We start from the raw sequence: 13,743 nt of genomic DNA on the forward strand, positions 1-13,743 counted from the left end.
ATCTTCTTGCCTTTTTAAATTTGATGTGCTATCATATCAATCTGAAAAGGTACTTCCTTCATTGGAAGTAGATGGATTTTCAGAGCCTCTTTTATGCAGGAAGCAATCAGATCCTGTCACGTTCACAGTTTCCATGTTTATCTTATGCTTCTTTTCAAGGTGTGACTTTTCTATTTTCAATTTGTGTGAATGAAATGCAAACTCTTCATATCAAAGGCTGGAAACGCACAAACTTTCTGCTCTTTTGATTGGCTCACTCATTCAAATTGTATTGTAACCTTTCCTGTGCTTTACTGCATAATTTTTCCCACTTGAGCTGCTTATAAAATCCAGAGATTGCAAATGATCTGAATGCCTGTTTCCACATGATGATGACATGGAAAATTGCTGGATCCATTACATTAACATTTTAAGATGCATGTGGGAAAGGGAACAGAGACCTAGACAGAGAGAGAATGAGTGACAGCTCTAACCACCTCCCTCATTTCCTATCCTTGAGCGCCAGAGTCGTCGCTGTCCAAATTAGATTGGGAGGAACACAATTGGACTAATTTGTGTTTTTCCTCAAATTCACCAAGCAATTTCCTCTGCTGAAAAACCCTCATTGACAAAGACATTTCTCCTCCACTCTGCACTACAACCATTCATCCAGACCTAGAGGGTGATTTAGCCTTGGCTGTGGACGACAGGGTGCTTGTTTTGAGCCCTCAAATCTTCCCTGAAAATCTATATTAGAGGAGGGAGATGAATTTAATTATCCGAGCTAACAAAGCGCTTCCTCCTTCTCCCTCCCCCAAATTGTTGGCTCTTGTGGTCAGAAATGGTTTAGTAGTTAAGATCTGAGATGTGTATAAATATGTGTGTGTGTGTCGCCTTCGGATTTTGCTCTGATTCCAGTCTCTGTTTTAGCTGCTGTACTGCAGCTCTGTACTGTACAGAGTACAGCTCTGTACTGTATCTAAATGCTGAAAGGACAGGCCTTTAAAATGTGTCACGTCTTCATTTATTAATAGTTCTTTCTCGTTTCTACTCTTTCCCTCCCTTGCTTCCGAAGTGCTCTCCCTTTTTTTGCACAATGGAGGCTTTTCACCGGCCAATACCTCACACCCTGGTTGGAGACAAGAACCCACTGTTCACACACACATACGCAAACAGCAGGTCTCATGAGTAACAGTGAAAAGCATGTGTGTTTGGAAGAATCAGGACAGCTTCACTCTGATATGTATTCCAGGCCTGGCAGTGAGCTGCTGCTGAGCTCACAGCTCTACAAACAGATACAAGGTCACTGTGTCTTCCGTGTGTGTGTGTGAGTGTGTTTTGACTGTGCTGTATATCTTCACAGTTCACACAGATGTTCTTGCAAGCTTAGATTTGACTAAAACAGCATCTAGTTGTTCAAAAAAATAGAAAATATAGTCAATGTATATTCCATTTTAAGGAATAGTTTGACCTTTTGGGAAATAACTCTTATGTGCATATGCTAAATATGCATCCACAGCCAACAGCAGGTGAGCTTAGCTTAGCATAAAGACAGGGGGGGCTGCTAGCCTGGCTCTGTCCAATGTTAACAAATCCACCTAACAGCACCTGAAGCTAAGCGATTGCACGTTTTATCTCGCGTAAAAACAACAACATGTGGTTTTCTGGGGGATTATGTGCAGAACTATTTCTTGGCTGGGTGCTTTTTGGCGCAAGCTGCCTGGCAACCTTACGGTGATGACAAGACTGCCAAAAGGGAGACATAGACAGAACAAAGCTAGTTGTAGCCTTGTAGCGAATAAGCAAATTTCCTAAAATGTCCAACTATCCCTTAAAGTACACACTTAAAGTCTACATCTTGTCTTTGGAGGCCGAAAATGTGTGTGTGTGTGTGTGTGTGTGTATGTGTGTGTCTTCTGTTTATGTGCTATCTGAGACCTGTCTGTCTAGGCAGTGCAGCATTCCATCCCAGATAAGGAACCTGACCTCTGACCCCTCATACAGTTCAGCCTCAGGTCAGTGCAAGGCTGCTCCTGTCACTCACATTGGAAGAGAACAACTCAGCAAGTGGTAGAGGGCTGTACACGAGTGTGTGCGTGGTGGTTAAAGTAGTGGGGGAGGGTTATGGTGGGATAAAAAGGAAAAAAAGACAAGGGGGGAGAATGACAAAGGGAGGGAGGAGAGATGGGGAGCATGAAGTGGGTTTAGACAGGACAATGGGTCTCCCAGTGACATTTGAGCTTTCTCTCTGTGAGAAGGCCAGACTATGGATTTGTGGGAAAAGATTGAGTGGAAGAATCTGTTTTTTATGCCAAAGAATGAAGCAGATTTAAGGATAAAGGCCTGGTTACTCACACATTATGTCATAGCTTTGCCCCAAATATCTGAGCACTACCCAAACTTCAAGCATTACATCAGCTTCAGTATTTGGGCTGTAAACCCTTTTAAAGGAATACTGTGAAATGTGCTTATTCACCAGGAGTCAGGTGGGAAGATCGATACCACTCTCATATCTGTCTGTTCAGTATTCAGCTGGAGCTAGGAGGTGGTTAGCTTATAGCTTAGCATAAAGACTGGGAACAGAGGGAAACTGCTTGTCTGGCAACAAATTTTGCCTACCAGTTCATTATAAGCTAATAAGATGTTATATTTTGTTTGTTAAAGCTGTACAAAGTGTAAAAATGACATGTTGTGGTATTGGATGGGTTATGTCAGTCACTTCCTGAGGTCACTGCTTCTGGCCAAGAAATAAGCACATAACCCACCTCAACTTGTTATATTTAAACTCCAGTATTGATTTGGACAAACGAGACCTATTAATCAGTGATGCTGTTAGATGAAATTTGTTATCTCTGGACAGAGCCAAGCTTTGAGTCTTTGTGCTAAGCTACGCTAAACGGCTCCTCAATGTTGCTTTATATTTTGTGTACGGACAGGAGTGTGGGATCAATCTTCTCATCTAACTCTTTCTCCTGACAGAAGGACAGGAGGATAAATGTATTTTCTAAAATATTCCTTTTAACAAAACAAAGCAAAAGTCCCCATAGCCATAGTTAGCAGACACTGAGAGGAGCAAGTACACATAGCCACCTATAATATTCCCCCTCAATTGACCACACAGATTTTTCCATCAGCCCTCAGCATGCATTAGTTTCATGTAAAAAACTTGAGCATGGAATAAGACATACAAACACAACATGGTCCTTTACCTCTTTGTAGTCATCACTGAGGTAGAGACTGGATGTTTGTCTAATGACATCATCCACTCCACCACATCCATCCATATTATCCAGCGCCTCCCTCATCCTTCCCTCCCTCCTTGTCCTCTTGTGTTTTCCTTTCTACTCCCCAGTCAGTAGGTTAGTCCAGGCCGACTCCAGACTTTGAGTCCAGTCAGTGCACATAATTTTCCCGGCCAACTCACGCCTGCCATGGTCTGACATTACAAAAAATCTACTCCTCTACTGGTGGCTTCTCCTTGTGTTTCTCTTACATGTTGTGACACACTCTCTCTCTCTCTCTCTCTCTCTTTCCTGCACTTTCTGACTGATCCACTCTCTCCTATAGGTTTCCTCTGTCGTTCTGCCTCTCCCACAGGACTGTGAAAGCACAATGGTCAGAGGTAAGGCCCCTTTAGACCCTCCCTACCTTCCACCCTCTGGTCAGGGCGGCCTCTCACAGCCAGAGAGCAAAAGAGAAGGAGAGGGAGAAACTCACACTGCTGGCTTTTTTTTTTTTCTGTTTTCACGCCCTGACGTGAGGACAGCAGCTGCTTGCAACCAGTTTGGAAAGAGACACCTCAGCCATTGGATAGCCACAGTGTGTGTGTGTTTATGGCAATGCACTTGTGTTGTGCGTGCCCATGTGTGTGTGTTTAGATGCCTCCTGGTGTGTCTGGAGCCTCTCCTGGTCACTATCTCTCACTGTCTATATTTATTCTCTCTCTGTTATACCCAGGAGTCCTTTCTGAATTTTTCCTTTTAAGCTTCATAACACTCTTATCTGAATGGCTTACAATTCTGTGTATGTTTGTGAAAGGGATTAACTTAAAATGTAGATTAGTCTACATATTCGAGGCGAAATGAATGTGAAAGTGTGTGTGTTTATGTAACACAGGAGGTAGTGTGCTCCCATCCTGCTAAGGTAAAAATAGTGCCCCGTCCGGGCTCCAAAGCCAGCAGCCCCGGCCAGCTAAATAAACCCTGACAGAGCACAATGGACCATTAGTCTGGCACACAAACACACATACACGCACAAAGTCACTCACTCACTCACTCACATACACAGAGATTGCCTGAGCCTTGTATCAGTGACTTACATTTTCAATCTGCGCTCTCCACAGTGTGTAATGATCTCATCTTAGTGAGACGTTATCGACCCGTGACTCATATATTTGTCATGGCTGCCCAGACAGAAAATTATGTCCACATATGGCAACAGAATAACAACTGCTGGGGAACATGGCTTCACACAAACCATCAACTGGTTACACAGAAAAATGGCAGGAAGGCATGACAAGGGATTGGAAAACCATTACATTAAATTCATAGTTCACATGGACCAAAATATGGGAACACAGTTTTAGTGTGTAATAATTAAATGAAATCCACATTAGTGATTAGTTTTCTTGTTTGATTAACCAGTTGTTTTTAATTGTGAATGAAATAATTATATTCCAGACCTGACAGTGACGTGCTCAAATTGCTTCTTCTATTTGACTAACAGAGCAAATCCTTATATTTGAGAAGTAAAAGAAAGTAAAAGTAATAATTTTAACAACACATTAGTGAAATACAATTACAAAATCAGTAGGATGGGTGTCGGTAGCACAGAGTACCAAAAGCCGTCAGAGGGCGGCATAGAAAGCCTAGTCAGAACCATAATCCTGTTTTCTTATTCTTTGTTCAGATTTTTGCTGACTTAAAACCTAATTTTACACATCTAGACTATTTTATTTAGGCAGCCAGTTTGTGTTAAGACAACATTAGATACTGATGCATTTCAGAAGTTTGGTTTATTTTGTTAAATGGAAAATTTGTTACATAGAAAATTTTTTTTAGATTCCTGAAAGTAAGTGTTTTGTATTGTTTTGTTTTGGTATTGATACTGAAACTCAGGTTTTATATTGGTAATACTGACAAGTAACTGGAAATATAACTATACTAAACGGAAACAATAGTACTATTATGAGGCTTCGAAAAATACACAAAACTGTAACCTTAACCTTTAGTGGAGCGAACGCTTTTTAAAAGTTCTGTACTTTTTCTTTTTCTCTTTGAGGCATCAAACTTCCACCTGCAGTCTGATTCACAGGATGAATCATACTAAATAGTCAGAGATCTAACAGGAAGACAGGGATACCAGATAAGAAATAAAATAGCCGGCCAAGGACAAAGGGGTATACAAGAGAGATGAGAGGAGAAAGACAAGAGGGAAGAAAACGTCAACTGATACTGATGAACATGAGCCACATTCATCTGTTCCTCTGCTGAGAGAGAACGAGAGTGAGGACGAGAATAACATGAGAAAAAAAGAATCAGAGATGAAGACAGTTGGAGAATAACGCATTTGCATGATAACATCAAAGAGCATTTGAACAGACACACAGACACTCACACACACACACAGGGGTTAAATGAAAAAATAGGAAGTGGGTTTGATTCAGTGTTGATCCCTAAGGATTATGGGTAGAGTACAGCGAATTGTCTGGCTGTCTCCTGAATCCACCCACACTGGACTGCTGCTGCTGGGGGACAATACAGACAGCACACACACACACACACACACAGATAAAACTGATGTTAGTTGTGAGCGAGAGTGGCCTGTTTGGGGCTGACGGGTGGGGCAGAGTCTGCCCCGGCTGCTTCTCTGCTTCATTACTGAGGCTGACTTCATAGTGAAGGTGAAGTCAGTGCTGATTCAAATGGGATAGGAGGCCGAGAGGGAGGGGTTACCTGGGCAACCTATGTATGACACACACACACACACACACACACACACACACACACACACACACACACACACACACACACACACACACACACACTCAGAAATGTGCACACAAGCCCTGCCTCAATCACACTTCAAGGGCGAAGACTGGGGATACTTCCAGCTGCGTATATCTGAGACACGCACACAGGTTAATTCCTCTGATGCCTGACTGCGGCGTCAGCTGAGAGAGCGAGCAAACGAGAGAGAGAGAGAGAGACAACGAGAAAGAGAGAGAGACATACACAGAGAATGACTTATTGTTCCAAGTGAACAGAGGGTGACTGTGGGAGAGAGGGTTCCTGGCACCTCCTGTAAGCCTGGGATCCAAGGCCAATGGCTGTCTGTCTGTGTGTGTGTGTGTGTGTGTGTGTGTGTGTGTGTGTGTGTGTGTGTGTGTGTGTGTGTGTGTGTATGTGTGTGAGCAGGCATATGTCTGCTACCTACACTTGTGATGCACTCACTCTTTTGTATCAGCCTCACTTCATGTTTGTTTAAAAGTTTCTTCTATCTGCACACTGCTCCTTAATGTCTATTGCTTGATATTACTGACACATATAACAGGAATGCTACAGACTACTGAGCTCTGATCTTATTTTGGAAAGCAGGAGGAAAAGAACGGGGGCTGCTACCATAGCAACGTGGTGAGAATTTCTCCATGGCAATGCTCTGTGTTCCAAACAAATTGGGCTGCGAAAGGAGTGCGGGGCAGCCCGTCGGGAAGTTCGCTAACTCACACAGAGGCCAGTGTCTGAGGGGGCTGAAGTTTTGGCAAATTGTATAACATTACGAAAAAGTATACGCTTGTCTTAAAAGAAAAATGGGCTTGCTGCACGGCACGGGCACGATATAGGGGACCCAAATCATGTGATCACAAGATCCACATACATCAAACCTTTTAACTACACTTGTGTCTTGTTTGTGTGCACACTAAAGAAATGCTTTTATTTTTCCATCCAATGTTCCTGTCTACATGCTGTAGGTTAACAGGAGTGGACAATGACCTAAAGTCAAGTGTATTACCAATAATTATATTTTTATAGTTAGTTCATTATATTTCCTTTCTGGTGTTGGCACTATGATCAGTTAAAGGAATAGTTAAATACTTTGGGAAATGTGTATTTTATACAAGAAAGTATACTTTATACTTAACTTCAGAGTTGTGAATGGGACATGTTTAGCTATGGCTTAGTTTAGCATAATGACTAGAGACAGGGAGACATGGCTCTGTCCAAAGGGAAATAATATTCCTTCGCTATAGTGCATTTTATTTGCTTAATCTATACACAGTTACATGCTATAATTACTTCCTGGCAAACTAGACTAATTCATTATGTCAGTAATTCCATACAGTTGGTGTATTGTCCAGCCTTATTGATCAGTTCTGTCATTCTAGCATGGTCCATCTACTGTACTGCTAGTTCTCATTTATAATTCATCAGGCCACACCTCATATACTGTTACACTGACACGGGAGCTCTCCTTCACCCCGCTCCAGTCAAGGATGAAAAACTGCATGAGCTTGTAGACACACATGCATAACATAAATACACATAAATCCTCACACAAATACTGTGTGTGACAGGATTCAGTCAGAGTTCCTAGGGCCTTGGCAAGCTGACAGTATCCCTACATCCCGGGATGACACACTGTGGTCAAGCTGATAAATCTCACGATCACCCTTGAACCTGCCAGTGCTGCTGCTGCAGCACACAGCGACGCAGCGCAGCAAGATTTATAGATTTACATGAGAATCTGAAAACAGGATGACATACTGAGACCTCGGCTGCTAGTAAACACACTGAGAAACAGCGTGCTTTTAGCTCACTTAAGCACTTAACAAAATGAAGAGCAGCGTCAAGATGAAGAGGATGGCTGCAGTAGATGATTAGTTATTCTTATGATCTAATGATGGACCTTTCATTTGCTCTTTTTGGCCTTGTGGTTTATTTGCAAAATTGACACGGCTTAAATCGGTAATGGTAAATGGTTTTGGCTGACTATGGGTCAAATGGTCTTATTGGTTCTCCCAGGGTCAGCCAATGACTTAATTGGCTAATGGTTTTTGACATTAAGTGGAAGCTTCCCTCAAACATTAAGGGGTGAGCAAACAGGGAAGCAGAGATGCTTTTCCTGTTTCTTTTCCTTCCCCTTCCTCCTGTCTTTTCTCTCCTCTTTGCCTTAAACCAGAAAAGACAGAAAGGACAAGGACCACACCTTAATTAAAGCAGAGGAAAACAACAATACTGATAACCAAAACAGAGATCACCCCAGGACATGGACCTATCCCAGGAGACAAACAGAAATAGAGGGGCAACACCCTGCCTGAACCCACCTTTTTCCACTTTATCTGTTTACTCCTTGTCCATTTTATCCCCTCATTAAAACCCCTTGTTCCCTGTCCTCGTCTACTCCTCTGTTCTGTCCCCCATTGCACTTTGCTTCTTATCATTCCTCGATGTGTGCATGTGCGTGTGTTGTATGTGTGTGAGGGGCGCTGTCTGCCTGCTGGTTGCCAGGTTACCAGTCTAATTGAGGGGCCTCTAGAGAGTTGCTGTTATCAGAGCCTGAACCCTCTGTTCCGCTTACCGCTCTCATTCTTTCTCTTATTCGCTCCATCTTTCATTTCTAGTACATCCCTTGCATTAACTTTTTTCAACATCTCCCTAAATTTTCCTTGCTTCTATTTAACTGATGTGACGTCAATTATTTTTCCCATTCTCCCGATCACGTATCATCTCAGTTGCCTCAGAAAGTGGTACGCCGTTCTCATTTCTTTCTTTCTACTCATCTCTCTCTTCGTGGTGCTCAGTCTGTGTTGTCAATACTTCTCCTGTTATTGTTTGATCTCTGCCTTTCATCTGCTGTCTCCACCAGCCCTTTGGTGTGACTTTTCTCTGATTATCTGCTGCTCTTTCCTTCCATCTTTCTGTCGCTCCGTCTAGCTTTTATCTACTACGAAACATGGCAGAAAATCCTTATCCTGTTACACAACTGGTCCCTCACACACACCAGCACAAATTCCCCTCCTGACATGCAAATACGAATATATAGACCTTGCACAAAGATTATTACAAATGTTCTTAAATGACTTTTGAGGTTTTCTAACCTGTGCGGTTTTCTAACCTCAAAAATCCTTAACCAGAGACCTGAGAGCAGTTTACTAATCCCAAACCTAATCTTAAGCAGTAAGAGGATGTGCAAGGAACTGACAAGAGATCAGCTTTTATAAATGTTGATAATGCCACAGAGGTAAGCATTTTACAACTGTTAGCACACAGCTTGAAACCCTTCAACTAAGCTGAAACCGCAAGACTACATGGAAAACAGCCGTACATATTGGATCAATCTTATTTTTTCAGTGCATACACCAAAAATGCTACTCCATTTAAACCCAAAGGAAATGGTGGAGGAGAGAATTTGGACTCTCTTCATGTTGCATGTTGATAAAACACACCCACCAGGCCCATGCATTTCTCTAGGACCCTCATGTTTCTGTCTCATCACTTCCTCTGCAGTTTTTCGTGCTTCTACACTTACTTCTCTCGATCAAAGAAACTCCATCTTTCCCCCTCAATGCCTCCCCTGGCATATTCAGCTCATCTCTTTTGCCTTTCATCTACCTCTCTGCTTGTTCCCACTCTCCATCTCCACTGCATTGCAGACTTTCTTCCCGTAGCAGAGCTGGTTATACAAAAAAGCTGATGTACAGCTGTGATGTACTCGCTTTGCTTTAATCACGACTGCTTCATTCCTCCCAATTCCTTGTTAGATAAAGTGGGACACTGCTGTCACATGTCCCACCAGAGTCACACACGCTCACAAACACGCATGCACACATATACACAACCCTGCAAGCAACCACTCACATTTAAATTCCCTGTATCACTATGTTATCTGCACCATACACTAAACATACAAGAATGCATTTCCATACACAGACTTCCGTCATGACACTATAAACTTGCAGTTACATGTACACCTCATGCCTCCTTGACATGGATTGATGAGGCAGGATGAGGAGGAGGTGGAGGGGAGGTAGGACATTATTCCCTCGAGTCAAGTGCTCTCTTAGCAACCAGCCAGCCAGCAGATTCACAACACAATCACGTAACCACAAAAGAGAGAAATATTCCTACACGTCTGAGTCTCAGCAATGACACACAAGTCCTACACATGTGCAACAATGTCCTAGTTTCAACATGGCATTCAAGGGTTTATGATGAACTGAACTGGGGAGGGAAAACATGACAATTGTATAATCAGCAACGCTAACAACAACAAAATCAGCTTGTGTGTCAAAATGGCAAAGAAATTGACAATTAAATTAAATTAATGTCATGAAGCTCTGAGAATTACCTGGTAAGAACAGTTTTCCTGGTGGACCATCCTTTACAGCATCCTAGAGCGGAGCTGGCTGAGTTGGGGGAATAGGAGCGGGACTGGGATAAGATTCCCAGCCCTGCAGTGGTATTCCACCGGAGAGGAGAGGAGAGGAGAGGAGAGGAGAGGAGAGGAGAGGAGGGGTCCCACCCAGTCCTTGATCCAAACTAAAAAATTAATTCTCCTGCTTGCCAGTCAGTTTAGTCTTCACTCTCAGTTTTTAGTCTATGTTTTCGGATTGTTTTCAGCTTTCTGTTTGTTAAGCGAGAAGGGCAGGGTCTGATCGCAGCTTCCCCAAAGCCGAAAGAGGGAGGGGAGTGAGAGTACCGGAGGAGGAGGGGTGTGAGAACGGGAGAGAGAGAGAGAGAGAGAGAGAGAGAGAGAGAGAGAGAGAGAGAGAGAGAGAGAGAGCGAATGAGGGAAGGGAGCGGTGAAAAGCAGAGAGTACACTCCCGGCCGCCTTTCTCTGTCTGGTTTGGGCTGAAAAGGGGGAGGGGCTGTTGTATGCAGAGTTGGCCAGTGGGGAGAGGGGATGGTGGAAAAGGGTGGGAGGGTGAGGTTGGTGTGGGTCAGGGTTGGGATGTCATTCTGCGGTTTCATATGGAGTCATGCCAGACAGAGAGACAGAGAAGGGCAAAAGAGTGACTTTCTTCCCTAACCTTCATCTTAATCCCTATCTGTGCTGCATTAAACATTAAACAGAGTTAGGCTGTTGCAATACTTTAAAACACAAACTACAAAATGGGTTTTTAGGACCAAGTATCTGAAAATGTCAAGTTCCAAAAAATGGCATATAATCTCTGGTCAGATTTGCAATCTTCTCTTTATTGTTTGATCAGACAATTCCTGATTTAAACCAAAATTAAGACCGCAGGATGTTCCATTCACTAATGTGTGAGTTTGTGTGCTTCACTGTGTAAAAGTATACACATTGCTTAGGCATTGTATGACATTTACATCTTCTCCCCATTCTGTTTGTCTCGCTGTAGGATTATAATCCCATAGTGGCAGATGGCCGGTCTATAATCCAAACTCTGGCCATCCTACTCAGATAATCTCTCCCTTCTCCATCTCTCCATTCATTCCTCTATCCTGACCTCTACCCATTACTGTTATAAATCCATCTCTTTGTTTTCTGGTTTGTCCACAGTGTTTGATCTCACTGAGATGTAAACGTGTATCCTGCTTCTTCAGGTTTTTGCACTGGGGCATCAAAGTGCATAATATGTATATCATTTTAGATCTGTTGATTAAGTAAAAAATGCTTATTTAAATTTCTTGTTTTGATCTATCAACAGCTTGAAACAAAATATTCAATTTACAAAAAAATACAACACAAAAATGCACTAAAACGTCACATTTGAGAAGTTAGAATATACGTTTTTGGGTCTTTTTTTTGTGCTACATACTTAAACAAGAAATCACTTACCAAAATTGTCTTGAATTTCTAATTGGTTAAACAAGTAATTATATCAGAACAAATCCACCTCTAATAATTTGTTTGGTTTTTATCCTGAACTGTAAGTGCTGCATTTATTTTCCTTCACTGTCAATATTAAAGCAGTGGAACAGCTTTGCACCAGAATGTGAGGAATGTGGCATCCTGATGCAATTAAGTCTTACATCTGTTTCAGCTTTCATTTCTGTCTTTTTTGGCAAGGTAGCTAGCTACACACACCTCCTGTTATCTCATCCCTCCCCTCAGGCCAGATCTCTCTATCCGGTATTGATCTCTGTTGGGTGACGCTGCTTTTCCTCGATAAGACCACTCTTGGGTTTAATGACCTGGAAGTGGATCGATGAGCGCCCTGCTCTGATCTCTCTGCTCAAGCCTGCACATCACTAGCTCTGGTGTGGGCGGCTTTCTGTGTGGTGCCCAGCTGGGGCAGACTGGAACAGTGCCCATCCTGTCACACTAACCTTGGATATAATTATCTGTGCATGACATTGACCTGTGGTAAACTTGTCTGTCTTACAATGAACGCTACCGACTGGGTCTTGTAAAAGCAGTCTTAAGCTTATGCTGAGTTTATAGGCATACAGTAAGTAGGGGGAACACAGTAAAGCCAAGCAACAAATAGCAGAGGGATTAAAAAGAGGCTGGTGAAGAGAGTCATACATATAGCATGTCGAAGGGATCTTTTCTCCAATTCAATGTCATGTTGCTGTGTTTCTGCTGGATATGTTACATTAGTTTCACATGAGTCAAGGACAATAGGCTCCTGGGTCAAAGTCCTGTGTTTGTTAAAGGCTTTTTGGCAAACTTTATTTTTATTTTTCTCAAAGTATTTTTTTTAACTTTTTATTGCCTTTATTACAGTGACAGCTGAAGACAGATAGGAAAGGGGGGCAGAGAGAGAGGGGATGACACGCAGCAAAGGGCCACAGGTCGGATTCAAACCCTGGGCTGCTGCAGCAAGGACTCAGCCTCGGTACATGGGTCGCCAGCTCCACCCACTGAGCTAACCGGGCGCCCGCAAACTTTATTTTTTGCTCACCACACAACTACTGTACTTTCTTTACCTTCCGTGTGTACAAACAAGTACAACACTATGAACGCTTTTCCAAAAGTGGGTGCATTTATATTATACAATTATAATCAAGTCTTAAGTGGGTCTATAGGCTTAAAGAGGGAACAACATCAAAATAGAAGCCAATTCCATGTAGTAGTCAGCGATGTTATGAGCTCCTGTATTAAGATCTTTACAGTTTCAGATGCATTAAAGCCTGATGGTTCTTCCTCACATTGGACTGATTTCACTTTCGGATGCACACGCACACTTAGGCAAGTGCACACGTACACAGGAGCAAAAACTTTGATGTCCAACATCTGTGAGCCATGCTTTGATACAAGACGCAACAGCAACCCCCTTTCTCTCCTCTATCACCATGGCAGCAGTCACTCCGAAGACACCCCCCGCTGACCTTCACATGGTTGTCAAGGTTACAATCTGAGTCATAGCACAGGTGGAGACAGAGACAGCCACTCTTTATCCACACTAGAAAAGAAAACAATATCTGACACTACCAAGACTGTATAGAGCGTAGCCCCTGAATCTCAAATGATATTTTAGTCATGTTGAACAGCAAAAGGAAACGCCAATAACCGTGATTATGTAAGTGGCCTAAATTGGCACTAAAAAGATTCCGAGCAAAGATTATTAACTGGAGACAGGAGGAGACAACAGGCAGGCAGACTGCAGTTTAGCCACCCACGCATTGGCCAGATTATGAGTTATTCATCTGGGTGGTATAAATCAAAGGACCAAAAGCCAAGTTCCATTAAAATATAGCTGTATGCTGATTCTCATGGCAAACTTCAACGGCAGTATGTTATTCACGTCTGCACAGAGCAGGAGAAATTGCTGTTATGTGTGTCACTCTCGCTGTGAG

At 42.7% G+C, this 13,743-nt stretch overlaps 1 protein-coding gene across 5 annotated transcripts in view; it reads right to left on the bottom strand.

The window, feature by feature from the left end:
• schip1 (schwannomin interacting protein 1) overlaps window positions 1-13,743 on the bottom strand; it is a 202,976-nt gene that overhangs the window by 14,923 nt on the left and 174,310 nt on the right. The window contains exon 1 of one of the 5 annotated variants that reach the window (XM_051397852.1): window positions 10,327-10,674. The exons of 3 other annotated variants lie outside the window; for them this stretch is intronic. In XM_051397852.1, coding sequence (XP_051253812.1) covers window positions 10,327-10,356 — 30 coding nt within the window. In that variant the 5' untranslated portion in view covers window positions 10,357-10,674. Of the gene's footprint in view, window positions 1-3,188; window positions 3,607-10,326; window positions 10,675-13,743 lie in introns of those variants that run through there. One more of the 5 variants, XM_051397851.1, reaches the window with a different exon arrangement.

Source organism: Dicentrarchus labrax, unplaced genomic scaffold (genome assembly GCF_905237075.1).
Source record: "Dicentrarchus labrax unplaced genomic scaffold, dlabrax2021, whole genome shotgun sequence".
In the NCBI taxonomy this organism is placed as follows: Eukaryota; Metazoa; Chordata; class Actinopteri; family Moronidae; genus Dicentrarchus; species Dicentrarchus labrax.